The sequence below is a fragment of the Rhipicephalus microplus genome, chromosome 3 (assembly GCF_043290135.1).
Source record: "Rhipicephalus microplus isolate Deutch F79 chromosome 3, USDA_Rmic, whole genome shotgun sequence".
NCBI lineage: Eukaryota > Metazoa > Arthropoda > Arachnida > Ixodida > Ixodidae > Rhipicephalus > Rhipicephalus microplus.
In genome coordinates, this window is record NC_134702.1 from 5,586,747 (window position 1) to 5,602,854 (window position 16,108).

The window sequence follows — 16,108 nt, forward strand, 5'->3', positions numbered from 1 at the left end:
AGTGCGGCCTTCTTCTCGTCCGAAAGCTTCGAACTGACGTCGATGTGGTCCAGAAACTTATCTCCATCAACCATTTCCTCGGATGCGAAGCACTCGGTGACATCCGCTACACGGTCTCCGAAGGCCACGGTGGTGCCGCGGAAAAGATGTCGGTGCTCGAAGTTAAAATTTGTGACGAGTATCTGCGACCGTCCGTCACGCACACGCAGAATGCTTCGCACTGCACACACACCTTGAAGCAGTAAAAGGGATACGTTGCTCTCGGCGACCACGTCACCGTCTTGGAGGTCTTCACAGGTGACTTCTACGAAAGCAGTCGCTCGGGGAGGCAACGTCACGCTTTCGTCGGCAACACGCAGCGCAGGTCTACGACAGCTATCAGCGCCTCGATCGGTTGCAAGTTGCGTCGAGAAAGTCACCATTCGCTCGCGGAGATTTATGATCGCGCCATTCTCTCGAAGGAAGTCCATTCCAAGGATGAGCTGACGAGAACAGTCGCGTAGTACGAGGCAGGTTACCACAAACGTTGACTCGCGTATTTCCACTCTTGCGGTACAGCGACCCAATGGAGTAATAACGTGGCCTCCAGCAGTGCGAATACGCGTCCCATTCCAAGGTGTCATCACTTTCTTAAGACTGGTTGCCAATTTTCCGCTCATAATAGAATAATCTGCACCTGTGTCCACCAATGCGCTGACCTGAAGACCGTCTATCAGCACGGGAATGTCGAGTGAGACTCGGCCACTGGGTTCAGACGCACAATCCGGCATTTCTCTCGCACTGCACTCAGACGTCAATTCAATGTCTGCAGCGTTTTGTGGAAGCGTCGATAGGAGGTCTTCCGCACTTTTAGTCCCAGCGACCTCGCCCCCGAAGGTCGCTGCCTTCAGTTTTCCCGACGAGGGCTTGGGGAACGTCCCCGTGCCATCGTACTGAGACGTGGTCCAATAGCTGCGGGTCGTCGTGGAGATGGAGACCGCGATTGACGCCGTGGGAAAGGCAGACGTTGCTGCGCGAGGTAGTCCTCAATTTCTCTTGGCCTCTGACCAACTAGGGGACGAGGCGAATGAATAGAGAAACCGCGCAGTCCAAGTTGTCGGTATGGACATTCCCGGTAGATGTGACCGGCTTCACCGCAATGGAAGCAGAGGGGTCTTCTATCCGACGTACGCCAAATATCGGACTTCCGCGGAGGGGCACGGCGACCGTCGATGTCCAAACCAGCATGCGCAGATTGAATTGAAACTGGCGGCATCGTCTGGATTGGGACTGCAGGGCTTGAGACCGGCATGGAAGTGCGCAGAGCTTCGGCATATGTGCGGTTCCCAACATCAGTGGACGCAGGAGGTGGTTCTAGATTTGTAACCGTTGGTTGAGGGCGACGGCTGTGAAGCACCTGCTGGACCTCGTCCCGAATAATATTGGTGATGCTGCTTACCTCCGGCTGTCTCGCCCCGTGTAGTTTCGCGATTTCCTCGCGGACGACGGAGCGGACGATTTCGCGAATCCACTCAATGCTGTTGCTCCCGAAGCTGGCGGAAAATTCAGTAGGTGATGCAGAATTCACTTGCCGGTTGAGTAGGGCTGACCGCTGATGAAGTACCCTCTCCATCGTAGTGGCTTCGGTCAGGAATTCTGCTACACTCTTCGGAGGACTCCGCACTAGACCAGCAAAAAGCTGCTCCTTCACGCCTCGCATCAGATAGCGTAGCTTTTTTTCTTCTGGCATTGCCGGATCCGCTCGCCTGAAAAGCTGCGTCATGTCCTCCACGTACATGGTGACGGTCTCATTAGGCATCTGGATGCGTGAATGCAATGCACGTTCAGCACGATCGCGGCGGTCGGGGCTCCGGTAGGTCTCCAAGAGGCGATGCTGGAACTCGCGCCAGGATGTCAAGACATCACTTCTGTTCATGAACCACGTTCGGGCGCCGTCTTTCAAACACGCGTAGACGTTGCGGAGTTTGGCGGCTTCGTCCCAGTAGTTGATCGCTGCGACGTGTTCGAACTCGCTCAGCCAGTCGTCCACATCCTCAAACAGCTCTCCGTGAAAGGGACTAGGCATCAGCGGGTTCTGGACAGTGCAATAAATTGGTGCCGACGACGTAGGAGTTTCCATGACGCCTTGAGGCGAAGTCATAGTCGCTCTATGGATAAGCTGTGCCGGTGTCTCTGGTGGTAGGCCTCGTTGGCGGCGGCTTGTTCTGTGAACTGGCGTGTCCACGGGCACAGGGCTTGTGTTCCGGCTCCTGGATGGGCTCTTGTGCATGGGGTGCGTCGTCAGTTGTCGTACCCAGCACCTCCACCAATCTTGTCACCAATCTTGTCTCACTCAAGGAAACCTTCCGCAGAACTGCTCGTCAAGCTAGGACAAAAAGAAAAACTGCTCCAACCCAACCTCTTCGTCCTCTTCCACACGAAAACCACGCGAATTCATGCGGCATTAAAAAGCGGCTCAATCCCAACCTCTTCGTCCTCTTCCACACGAAAACCACGCGAATTCATGCGGCAATATTCCGAGTCCATATCAGGATGTCCCACGGGTGCTCGAGAAAGTGCGTCGGCATCTTCGTGCTTGCGCCCAGACCTATACACAATCATGATGTCAAACTCTTGCAAGCGCAAACTCCACCGAGCGAGACGACCAGACGGGTCACGGAGATTGGCCAGCCAACACAGCGAATGGTGATCGGTCACCACCTTGAAGGGACGGCCGTAGAGGTAAGGTCGAAACTTTGCCGTTGCCCACACGACTGCGAGGCATTCCTTCTCTGAAGTGGAGTAGTTGGCCTCGGCTCGAGAGAGAGTACGACTGGCGTAAGCTATGACATGTTCTACGCCGTTGTGCCGTTGTACAAGGACAGCGCCAAGTCCGACGTTGCTTGCATCCGCGTGAACTTCGGTATCAGCGTCCTCATCAAAATGCGCAAGAACAGGTGCCTCTTGCATTCGCTGCCGTAACTCTGTGAAAGCTGCTTCTTGCTCTGTAGTCCAGGCAAACGGTACATCATCTCGGGTGAGTCGCGTGAGCGGTTCGGCTATCGTCGAGAAGTTGGTAATGAATCGGCGATAATAAGCACACAAGCCGAGAAAACGCCGTACCGCTTTTTTGTCTGACGGCACAGGAAAGGTGGCGACTGCTGCAGTTTTTTCTGGGTCAGGCCGCACTGCATCCGCACTCACAACATGTCCCAGAAATTTCAGCTCATCGTAGCCGAAATGGCACTTCTGGGGTTTTAGCGTGAGTTCGGCCGAACGAATAGCTTCCAGAACCATTCTTAGACGCTTCAGATGTTCTTCGAAACTCTCGGCAAAGATGACCACATCATCAAGGTATACAAGGCAGCTTTGCCACTTCAAGCCAGCGAGGACGGTATCCATCATTCGCTGGAATGTTGCGGGAGCCGAACAGAGGCCGAAAGGAAGAACTCTGAATTCATAAAGCCCATCGGGAGTTACAAACGCTGTCTTCTCTCTGTCTCGCTCATCGACCTCTATCTGCCAATAGCCGCTCTTCAAATCTATCGATGAAAAATACTTCGCGTGTCGTAGCCTGTCGAGAGAATCATCAACCCGTGGAAGCGGGTAGACGTCTTTTTTGGTGACGCTATTGAGTTTCCTGTAGTCAACACAGAATCGCAGCGTTCCGTCTTTCTTCTTTACTATATATATATATATATATATATATATATATATATATATATATAGTGTGTGTGTGTGTGTACCTACCTTTCTTTCCAATAAGGTTTAGTTGTGAGAAGGCGCTCTTGGCCTGTACCATTTCCTGTTCTAGTCTCCGTGTTTGTCTGCACGCCCTATTCACTTAAAAGATGAACCAATACCAACTAGCCCAATTATTCGTGCTAGTGCATACATGACTCCCATCTCATGATTTTTATGTTTGTACGTGCCATTACCTTCGTCGTCTATTCACGTCACGTGATACCAAATTTGGCACACTGGAGCTAGTGAAACGGCCGCGAACGCACTATGAGAGTAGCAAGTATAGTCATGTTTTACGTGACACGCATGCAATGATTATCATTTAGCACCAGTCACATACCTTAGGCATTCATCCACGTCCAGGAATACCCAATTTGGTATATGTGAAGCTAGCGAAACAAACGTGAGCGCACCATGAGCGTGGCGTGTAGTCATGATTACCACGTTAAGGTTTTTCACTTGTGTTCGCCATGCAGTCATGTCATACTATACTAGCTTTTCTAAGTGCCGTGTGAGCGAAACCACCGCAGGAGCAGCAAGACCATGAAATTTAAATCATGATATTCATGGCACTCATGTCATGATTTTGATAATATTACTAGTCATTAATGATCGTCATACAGTCATGTTATGCCATACCGATATTGGTATCGAATCTATATGCTATATTGAAACGGCCAGGAGAGCTAAAAGTCGTGGGCGGCTAGATAGATAGATAGATAGATAGATAGATAGATAGATAGATAGATAGATAGATAGATAGATAGATAGATAGATAGATAGATAGATAGATAGATAGATAGATAGATAGATATATAGATAGATAGATAGATAGATAGATAGATAGATAGATAGATAGATAGATAGATAGATAGATAGATAGATAGATAGATAGATAGATAGATAGATAGATAGATAGATAGATAGATAGATAGATAGATAGATAGATAGATAGATAGATAGATAGATAGATAGATAGATAGATAGATAGATAGATAGATAGATAGATAGATAGATAGATAGATAGATAGATAGATAGATAGATAGATAGATAGATAGATAGATATTGTGTTTGCTTTCTCAAAATACATTTAACTTTACATTGTAGCGCAGTACCTCATTCCGCGACGTAGCTTCCGCAGAAACTTTCTGTTCCGCCAATCACGTGTAAGCAAATTTGCATACTCTTTTGTCGTTAGAAGACTGAGACGGTTTACCAGAGGAGGATTTCTCCTTCAGCGTGCTGCTGGTATATGTTTGGCGAGTATATATCTCACTGAGACGCCAGCCCGTGCTCATTGGGCGGTTGATAATTTAGACACATGGACCCGATGGCGAGTGAAAAACATGGTTAGCCTACCAACGTGCGCCAAATTTCTATAGAAATAAGAATTATTAATCGATGTATATACATGTTAAGGCACAGAGCTTTTCAAAGCTGCATAAATGTCCAATTCAGTATTTATTATACTTAGGCCGTTATAGCATAGACGACAATAATTCCAGAATCTAGACACGAAAGAAATGTCGTGTAAGTTTTGCATGATGCCTGTAAAGCTTGCACACAAGTGGGTGAGGCCACATATTGGAACTCAAGCAACCTATATTAACAGCAATCGTACTCTACATACACTGCAATAGAATGTCGGAAGAAATGGGAAAACGACACGCAAGCAGGAAAGGTGTTAGAATAACAAGATGGTACGAACATCGCAGTTGTTAATTTCAAAACAGAAATATTGCGCTACGAAACTGTGTAAAGACACGCAAGTAAGTTTCACGTTATCTCGTTTTCATGTTTGCAACTTCTTTAGCAGGCATTGCACGACGTCAGCGTCTGAACAACAAAATTGACGTGTCTGAGAACGCGCGTCACTCACTTCATCAGTAGACGCTTCCTTGAAAGATCGTTGTTTATAGAATCTGCGAAAAAAAAAAAGCCAGTGCGTGTGCAGCCATCAGTTTTCTCTTGTTGTGTACATGTCTTTAAAAGCGGAGTTTGGCGATATCTCACGCTAACTGAGCACGGCGTCCGCACTGGCTGACCCATAAGGCGTTTGGATGTCCTGAATTCCTCGCTCCTTAATATCTTGAATGTTTAACTCGTAAGATAACAATAATGCCTGGGGGTTTCACGTCCAAAAACCCCGATATTGTTATGATAGATGCCTGGAGGGCTCAGGAAGTTCTGACCATTTGGTGTTCGTTAACGTGCATGCATCGCACAGTGCACGGGCCTCTTGACGTCCATCGAAATACGACCGAAACGGACGGAATCGGACCTGTGACGTTCGGGTCAGAAACCGAGCCACTTTTCCACTGAGGTGGATAACCCATCTGCGAAACCTCTTGTCCGCCTCCTTAGGAAAGTATTTCTCGATAAAGTGTGTAGAGTAACGAATGCACTCTGCCCCCACACTGCGATGTACGCTCGCGAATAAGTTCGCTCTTTCCTGGTCTCCCTCTAATGTTACCAGCGTGTAGGAAAATATATGCAGCGCACTGTGCGCCAAGCCGGGATCCGTATTTTTAAACGCTGCTGCCGCAGCGCAGGCGAGAGAGAGAAGAAAGAGAGTGAGGCGAAAACCGGCCGCTCCGTCAGGACTGGACTGCTCGCGCGCTATTGGTTCTTCCCCTGGTGGTCACGTGGCTGGAGACACGCGCGCCTGCGAACGTACGCACAAACGAACACGGCTGTTCTCAACCTGGTTCTCAGTAACGTTGGCTGTTCTAACGTGAGATAGCAGCCTCGCTACTTTGTTGCCTGTATGGACGGTACTTCAGGATTAGGCGGCCGCTCACGCCAATGCGCCACCATGCGGTGAGGCACCTGCGAGTGGTTTTGATTATGTGGCGATAGTTTCAATGTGCCAAGCCGCTTTGTCTGTTAAACGTGAAGTGCCTCCACGTCGACATGTGCATGGAGGGCAACGTGCGCGAGTGAATCGCCAGCTACAACCAGGCACCAAATACGACGAGTCACGAGGAGCGAAAAGCCAAGTCTAATGATATTTGATGATATAGACTATCATTGCGAAGCCAAACTTGATCCGCCCTTCCCAAATATTTTGTACTGACCTGAGATACACGCATTGGAAGCTTTCTGCACCTGACGAGGTTTTGCTGTGCCTCCGGGGTGCTACCGAACAAGGAAATGTTACATTGTCCTCGACGTCAATTACCTACTTCTTGCTTATGTAGGGATACTGCTGGTTGTGAAACACATGTGGCTTATTTGCCTACAATACGGACATGCTTCATGCTAACTCATCGCATTGAAATCAGTGAGAACGGAAGACTCTTGGTTTCGGTTAAAAACAGCGTATTAAGTGTGCTAATTATGCCAGTCATTGACACTTTCGTGGGTTTCAGCAGCGGCATTTCCATGCTTCAGCTGCGATTTTAGTGCACAGTATTATGACAACATTAAATCGTTAACAGTAGGCGATGGCTTTCAGTACGATGAGCCAGCATGCTCACGTCCGTCCTGTAAGTAAGCCCCTTGTGTTTCACAACCAGTGTCCCCGCGTAAACAAGAGCTAGGTGGTTGACGTCGAGGCTAGTGTAACATTTCCTCGTTAAGTAGCACCAGTGTGCTTTCGCAATGATCGCCGATACCATCAAATCTTATTAGACTTGGCTTTTCATCATCATCATCATCCTGACTACGCCCACTGTAGAACAAGGGCCTCTCCCATATTCCGCCAGTCAACTCGGTCCTGTGCTTGCTGCTGCCGCTTTATGCCGACAGACTTCCTTCTACAGCCCTCCTATCTTTCTGTCTTCCCCTAACCCGCTCGCCTTCTCTAAGAATCGAGTCAATTACCCTTAATGGTCAGCGGTTATCCTGTTTACGCGCTACATGCCCGGCTTATATCTATTTGCTCTTCTTGATTTCAACTATGATATCCTTAACCCCCGTTTGTTCCCTAATCCACTCTGCTCTCTTCTTGTCTTATATAGTTACACCTACCATTTTTCTTTCCATTGCTCGCTGCGTCGTCCTCAATTTAAGCTGAACCTTCTTTGTAGGTGTCCAGATTTCTGCTCCGTCTCCAAGTACCGGCAAGATACAGATGTTATATACCTTCCTCTTGAGTGTTATATACCTTCCTCTAGTGGCAATCTACCTGTCATAATTTGAGAGTGCTTGCCAAATGTGCTCCACCCCATTCTTATTCTTCTAGTTACTTCAATCTCGTGGATCGTCTCCGCGGTTATTACCTGCCCTAAATAGACATAGTCTTTTATACTTGAAGTGCACAATTACCTATCTCGAGGCGCTGTTCTCTTCCGATGTTGTTGTACATTACTTTCGTTTTCTGCAGCTTAAGTTTAAGACCTACCTTTCTGCTCTCCTTGTCTAACACCGTAATCGTGAGTTGCAATTCGTCCCGCTGAGTTACTTAGCCATGCAATGTCATCAGCGAAGCGCCGATTATTAAGGGACTCTCTATTATCTCTTATCCCTAACTCGTTCCAATCTAGGCATGCGAAAACCTCCTGTAAGCACGCGGTGAATAGCATTGAAGAGATTGTATCCCCCTGCCTTAGACCCTTCTTGATTGGGATTTTGTCGCTTTCTTCTTGGAGCACTATGGTGGCAGTTGATCCACTGTATATTTCTTCCAGGATGTTATTGTATGCTTCGTCTACACCCTGATTCCACAGTGTCTGCATGATTACTGATATTTCTACCTAATCATACGCCTTCTCGTAATCTATGAATGCTATGTATAGTGGTTGGCTGTATTCTGAGCCTTTCTCTATTGCCTGATTGATAGTATGGATGTGGTCGATTGTATGTATATATATATATATATATATATATATATATATATATATATATTGTATACTACGGAAAGTAAGCTGATTGCTCTGTAATTCTTAACATCTCCTTAATCATGTATTAAGATGATGTTAGCATTCTTCCAAGATTTTGGTACTCTTCCCGTCAGGAGACACTTCGCAAAAGCAGGGTGGCCAGTGTTTCTAAAAAATCTGCCCTCCGTCTTTCAGCAGATCTGATGTTACCTTACTACCCTCACCAGCGGCTTTGCCCTTTTGCATTCCTTCCAAGGATTTCCTTACTTCTGTCATTACTGGTGCGATGTCATCTGGTTTACTGCAAGTTCTTACATTATGGTCGTGGTTGTCCCGGCTACTGTACAGATCACTATCCTATATATATTGGTATTTACTTCGCCTTCCTTGTCGCTTAGTGCGTACACCTACCGAAGTTTCCTCTTCACTGATTTGACGCTTTCTCCGTTCTTTGGCATGTTTAATTCTCTCCAGGTTACACCTTCTTACATATACCTTATGCTTATTAATCAACTTCGAAAACTCTGCTAGTTCTATTCTTTTCTGTTGTGTTTGAGGGTTTCATGCTTTGACTTTTCTTTAATAAGGTTCTTCGTCTCCTAAAACAGCTTGATAATGCCCTGTCTAACTACCGTACCTCCAACTTCCACTGCGCACTCCGTAATGATACTCGTCAGATTATCATTCACTGCGTAAACGCTAAGACTGGTTTCCTCCCACATGCATACGTCAATTAACTCACGGCCATCAGTCCCCAGCGGCTGCGAAGGAACTGACCATGGCGGCAGTCAGAGATGCAACGCAGCAGAGGGTGCTAATACTTGCCTTTTAGCCACGTGAAAGGAAACGGAGAAAATCCGAACCTACCTAGTTGGATTTATGTTTTTCCTGTCGATGATAAACGTCGTATTTGTTGCCTGGCTGAAGCTGGCGATTCACTTGTGCGCATCGCCGTCCGTGCACACGTCGACGCGGAGGCACTTCTCGTGCGTTCGATGGGCATTTCGAACTTGCGCCTAATTTGCAAAATAATGTTGGTCAGACCGACGTCGTTGACCAAAACCCACCTGAAGTTCGCCATGCCTGTTGGAAGCACGTTGCTGATCGAAACCAGCTCGAAGGTTAGGTGGTGCGTTGGGACTTTAAATCGCATGTGAGGGTCCAACGTGCTCATGCCACAGATGATGAAGTGATTGAGTGAAGAAAAGAGGCAGTCTTTTCGACAACCCTTGCGGATGAGTCGTTTATTAATTTAAAAAGAAAAAAAAACAAGAATGATAGAAGAAAAAGGTAAGAAAATGAGAGAGGAACGCACCCTAGCTGTTTCAGTGAGGACACCCAAACAAAATGATGAAGATAAAAGAGAGAATAAGAAAAGAGAGAACGGTCGGATTAAAAAAAGAGAAATAAGTAAGAAAAGGTTCTGATTTGTGAAAAGGAGCAGTCGCTAGTTAACCGTGGCGAGTGGCTTTAAAAAGTCCTTCCAATAGGTTCGATGAACCCTTGGGGAAGCATGGTTCAGCTTAGCTCTTTCAGAGAGAGGGGAAGGGGGACGCAGAAAGGAAACGTAGAAAATGCGGCGTGCGCAGTTCCCCTTCAGGGTACAGTTGAAGGGACTGAAGGTCCTAGACACTGTGCTGTGCTCCCGGCCGGGCTGCAGAAATTAGGGGCCGTTCTCCTCCTTTAACCACTACCCTCACCACCAAGGTCCGTCATTCCCCTCTCTGTCCGCCCAAGCCCCTGCCTATTATGTCAATGTAATGAAGAGCCGACTATGCGCTCCCCCCCCCCTCCAAAGGTGAACAGCCGCACCCCCACAGTTCGCATGCTCACGGCCGGTGGATGAAGGAGTGCACGGGTACGCTCTTTCATACATGGGCCGTGGCATGCCTAAGGATGTGGGTGCTTCCATACGATGGAACAGCTGCCAAGAGTGCCATGTATTCTTCGTGAGTGCGTGCGTCCGTTTGCAAACGCGCGCTCGCCCAGCCACGTCACGTGGTGGTGGCGGTAGTGGTTAGAAGAGGAGAAAGGCACCTAATTTCTGCAGCCCGGTAGGGAGCACCGTCACGTCAAGCGAGGAACCAATACCGCGCAAGCGCTCCTGTCGGAGGCGCTGGCTCCCTCCTCACTCTCTTTTCTCTCTCGCGTGCGCTGCGGCACCAGCGTTACAAACTACACACCCAGACAAATGCAATTAAACATGAATGCAGGCAGACAAAGCGTCTCCAAACTCTATCCCCTCTAATTTTGCCGCAATAGGTAGCCCATTCGAACAAAAAATTAAAGGCGAAAGTTTAATGTTTCAATGTCGCGGCGAAAGTTGAGCATGATAACGTGACTGTGACGGTACGAATTTGAAGTACTCTCGCGTATTCTGGCCTCACTGACATTCCGAAATCTTCCAAAACTTGATATGATAACGCACTTACCACTCTCATAAAACAGAGTGCCAGCGACAAGCAATTACGCAAGTCTCAGCAGACGCCGCCAAAATGGCGTGGCATCACGAAGAATACGTGCGGGAATTCGAAAACTACGTCGCCACCTGTATTCGCTTCTTGCACGTTATGGCACGTTTTCTAGCTTACCACAGTAATGGGCTAGTTCGTGCGTAGCTTGTGCAAACTGAGAACATGGGTGATGTCCTTTTTGAGGTTCTTGGCATGCGCCTATAAGCAGTCCTTCCCAAGCAGTCTCGCTTACCAATAGAGCGTCTTCTCGCGTGCTATCAATATACGAGAAATATCGCTCTTCTCTTTAGTGTCTCTTTACGACGCCTCAACTCAAAACTATAGGAAGAAATGTCAATGGTGGTGAGCACTTAAGAAATACAGACAGGTTACAAGCCTCTAGTGAGTAAGCTTCGCTATAGGTGGAGTCAGTGACCCCATTGGTCGTTGCCACTGTCCTGGTACGCTGGACCGTGGCTTGTGGGTCCGGAAGGTCCCGGGAAAGGAGCACCGCTAGCATATTACCATGGCTACTGTCATCGCTGCTGAATAGCACTGCCACATTTTAAGCGCACATAATATAGACCTTTCTAACGTGGGCGCCGCCATATTGCATAGCATGCGGCACTGTCCCTAGTCTGACCACCCACTGGCGTCATGTGCTGTAGGTTGCTTTTTTTTCGTTCTGGTGCGCTGAATTTTGTCTCAAATATTGCAGTATAGCTAGAAAATGAGTCTGTCAGACTACCTGAAAGGTTATCATCCGTCGGGGTCAAATATGATAATACGCGACGGCATGAACGTCTCGCAAGTGGTGTATTGCGGCTCTTGCGATATAGAACTTGTCACGAAACACAAACGATCTACTGTGAGGCAACCGCAAACACTCCTCGTTTGGTGATGCGGGCGCATACTTATTCAGACGGCTGTTTTCTCCTTTTTATGTAAAAGCTATTTCTTAGAAGAACCAAAAATGGCCCAGTGACTTCCCGTTGATCTTTCGGTGGCTGACATCGCCATAAAAGAGAAGAAAATGCGCAATTCGAGCTAAGACTTGCTAAATTGTTCGACGTCACTCATCCAAGCATCAACCTGTTCACTCCGCGCCGCACTCCAGAAAAGAGGACCTCGCTGGTTGCCAGGCCGGTCCTCCTCTCCTGATGGAACGGTCCTCATAAAGTGGACGTGACTGCAGGTCAGTGCATGTCGCAGGTTCGGTCTCTAGCAGCAGCAAGCTATATTTTCGTCCACTTTGCGTTATTTACTTCGTGATACTAAAGATAACACCTGCTATGCCTATATTGGCTGTTAATTCTGATTTGTTGAGTCTATAGTGAAGAAAAACCAGTCTTTAAATGTTCATTTCTTTCGTTCGCTGCCTAATTGGAAGAGTGAAAAGTAGGAGAACGCGTCGACCCGCTCGAAGCGCTCTGTTCTCGAAAAATCGAAAGAGAGAAAGAGAGACAGAATAGAATGAGGGAAAGGCAGGGAGGTTAACCAGAAATAAAAAATCGAGAGTCCCACAAAATGCTTGCGAGCCTTTTCACTTTACGACCTCCGCAACTCAAACACTGCGCAGTGCATGCCAGGTAGTACAGGTCGTCTATAGACACTCAGTCCGAGATTCATGCGGCCATTTTCCCTCGCATGAAACGTACCGTACGTGGACGATGAGCGGCGAACGATGGTGCGTGGTTCCTCGTGCGACTGTTTGCGTAGCGAGATGCGGAAGGCGCCCTTTTTTTCCGGCTGCGTCGACCCGCTGATGTCCGACAGGATGCGCGGCTTCGTGACCACGTCTCCGGGCCTGCACATTAACGCAGCACTTTCAACGGACGAGAGCGCGTGGAATCTCGGTATAATGGCATCTTCGACTGCGACAGCCTTCCTTCGTCGAGTGTTTCTCGCATGTTCCCTGATGAGCCTTGTTTGTACTTGTGAGAGTATTTAGTTAGCTATATATAAACACCATAGCGAATAAGGACATAGATTCTGTAGCCCTAAAGAATAGCACCAAAATCCCGATGAAGAGACGAATGCGTCAAGGCGAACCAATCTCTTCATTGTTATTTGCTGCATATTTAAAAGGAATAAACATGAGTTTGCAAATATAGTCTCAGTAACTTAAGCTTTCCAGAGGACATCATGCTCTTAAGTAAGGATGGTGACGAATTGCAAAAAAAAAAAAGTGGTCGGAGTCATCAATCGATAAACAGCAGACAGAGGATAAACATGCGGTAGAGAATGCTGAATAGTCTGGCAAGATGGTCGGCAGCGAGACCCTGTATGTTAATTTATGTCAGTCACTAAGAGCGGGAAAGAAAGGGGGGGGGGGGCTACTCAAATATCTTGCTGAAGACGGAGCACAGGCTTGATATCCTTGATTGCCGGAACAATTTTTCGTGAACTATAGAGAAGCTTTACTTCCGCGTGGATTTCATTGTTCTACAATTTTAAGTGGCCATTATAGAGGCGGTCAAAATTGATCAACCAGCGCAAAATCATGAGAATTCACATTTTCGCACAGGGCCTAGAGACATGCTCACTCGTATGCGGCGTACTCGTCGGCGCCGAAGTCTACGACCGACGCCTTTCGGCCCACCGCGTGCTCTGTGGCCGTGAAGCGTGGCAGGGAGCCTGGCAGCTTGAGAATCGAGGCCCGACGCTGAGCCACGGAGGCCGGAAAGCCCGCGGACGGCAGGTGAGACTCTTCGTGAGCGTAATTTCGAAGCTCGGATGCTTCTCTCTGCACCAAATAAAACGCTTTTTTCTGTGCGTTGATGACATTTGCACCACACGCATGTCAGCGATATGGTGCAGTGATTGGACGGACCAGAACGAGAACGGTTACCTTTTAAAGTGATAGCAATTATATGGACACTCTAGGCTTGATTTTGCCGCCGGCGTCGCCATTACTCACTATATATATATATATATATATATATATATATATATATATATATATATATATATATATATATATATATATATATATATATATATATATATATATATATATATATATATATATATATATATATAATATGTGTGTGTGTGTGTGAGTGAGATCTAACAGACAATGTTGCCAAGGAATGTATAGAGAAGTTATTAGAGAAGTTATTATCACGTTAACCAGTTACGTGACGCCAAACAGGCTCATAAAGAGTGTAACACACTCGCCGCCATGGCTACTAGTGGCGCTGACTTACACTCTCACGTTTAAATTGACATAGATACCCAATAAAGTGGCTGGAGGGATAGCTGTCGTGGTAGCTCAGTGGTAGAGCATCGAACGCGTTATTCGAAGGTCGCAGGTTCGGATCCTGCCCGCGGCAAGTTGTCTTTTCACCCAATTTTCTTTCTTCTCATTTACATTACAATTGTAATGTAAGGCTTGGGTTGTTATGACTATGTTCTTTCAAACGATACAGCCTTTTATCCGCAACCATCTTTTTCGGTATATCGACTGTACTGTATTCTTTTGCTTGTTCTCCCCCCTACAATAATGCCCGTAAGGGCGATGTAGGTACATGTATAAATAAAAAAAATAAATAAAAAAATTGTCCTAATAACTTCACTATATATATTCCTTGGCAACATTGTCTGTTAGATCTCATTAATATTGTGTAAAAACACGAAAAAAAAACGAGCCCTTAAGTATACACTTTTTCCCTTACATATATATATATATATATATATATATATGTGTGTGTGTGTGTGTGTGTGAAAACGCAAGGAAGAAAAATAACACAGAAAAAAGACACCGGCGCGCGGAATCGAACGTGGGACCTCTGAATTGTGAGTGCGAGGCGTTAGCCACTGAGCCACGAAGGAACACCTCCTTCAACGCATAAATGGCAAGCTATTTATATCTACCACTTACTGCTGGTGAAGAGCATCTCGGGGGGAACTATCGTGTTTTCAGCATTACTATCCCGACGCGCGGCGGCGTGCGCTCTCGTTTCCCCCGCGTACTTTGCCCCGCGGAGAGGGGGCAGGGCGGACGCTCACACGTGCGCTTATCTCGCGGTGGGGACAATCGGACGTCCTGGCTGCCCTTGGGCTTTCGCCGGAACGATTTTATTGTATTACCGGGGACACACAGGTCACTGCAATTGTTGCACAGTCTCCGTTTGCGAAAAGGGCGCGCTTTCCAGACACATCGAAGTAACAACTCTGACGCCTCTTCACGTTCTATCTGTACCTGCCTGTACGGCTCGTGCGTCATTTGTGCGTGAGAAACGCGGGGCACATTTCGATCTGCTTGCCATTCTGCCCGTGACCTACCTATTTGTTGCTATCGCGTTCATAGCTTCGTCTTTGCGGCGAATCTGTGACTTTTTCTACAGCGACTGTTATGTAGAGTAGGTGCATGTTCGGCGCCACCAACACAGGTGTCCATAACCACTGTCGCGCGAAATATGAAAAATTTACTTGTAAATATATTCTACAACAAATATTTCACAACAGACATTGGTTGCTAGCGCATTAAGAAAAACCGAGACCGGAAGCGTTGACCCGATGAATGCAAAAAAAAATGTATGTTATGGTCCCAACAGGAGTCAAACCCTATTCTGCGTGGTAATTAAGTATTCTAGCCCATGCAGAGCCACGCGATGTCCGAGAACCCGATTGTAAAAACAGCTTATGCAGGCGCAATGTGGGTGAAACGTCAACTGTAGATGCAGTGTTGCCCATATAATTTTATAAATATTACATACTCCAATGATATTCATCACGTCAGGTTAGCGTCCATTGCACTTGAGTACCGTCCACTGAAGTTTATCTGCGTAAGACCATCCAGGGCTACCATCCGCGCAAGCACGAGCGCTGCATTCCAGCTTACCGTTTCTGATATTGGTATAATACCCATGTTGCTCTTAGTATCATTACGAAACTCTAAACGGCAATACCATATGCGACAGTTCTACATATATATTTGTGCATATAACATTTGCGCATAAGGTTAGCGTCATTTCGTACCGTTTTGCTCAACAAAAGATTACAGCACAGTCACCTTCTCTCGGCATGTTTCGCATAACATTGATTCTCATGGTGCATGACATCTGCCGATCTCCAATCCGCACTGCAGCTTTCGACATCATCAC

General features: G+C 47.1%; 2 protein-coding genes across 2 annotated transcripts in view; one reads left to right on the forward strand and one right to left on the reverse strand.

Moving 5' to 3' along the window:
• LOC142802621 (uncharacterized) overlaps positions 1–13,667 on the reverse strand; it is a 34,038-nt gene extending 20,371 nt beyond the window's left edge. The window contains exons 1-2 of the mRNA XM_075887605.1: positions 13,547–13,667; positions 12,659–12,807 (exon numbers count right to left, since the gene is read on the reverse strand). The gene's annotated coding sequence lies outside the window, so the exon portion shown is untranslated. The remainder of the gene's footprint in view (positions 1–12,658; positions 12,808–13,546) is intronic.
• LOC142803582 (uncharacterized) overlaps positions 1–16,108 on the forward strand; it is a 118,652-nt gene that overhangs the window by 36,484 nt on the left and 66,060 nt on the right. Inside the window, exon 3 of the mRNA XM_075888805.1 lies at positions 13,528–13,701. Coding sequence (XP_075744920.1) covers positions 13,528–13,701 — 174 coding nt within the window. The remainder of the gene's footprint in view (positions 1–13,527; positions 13,702–16,108) is intronic.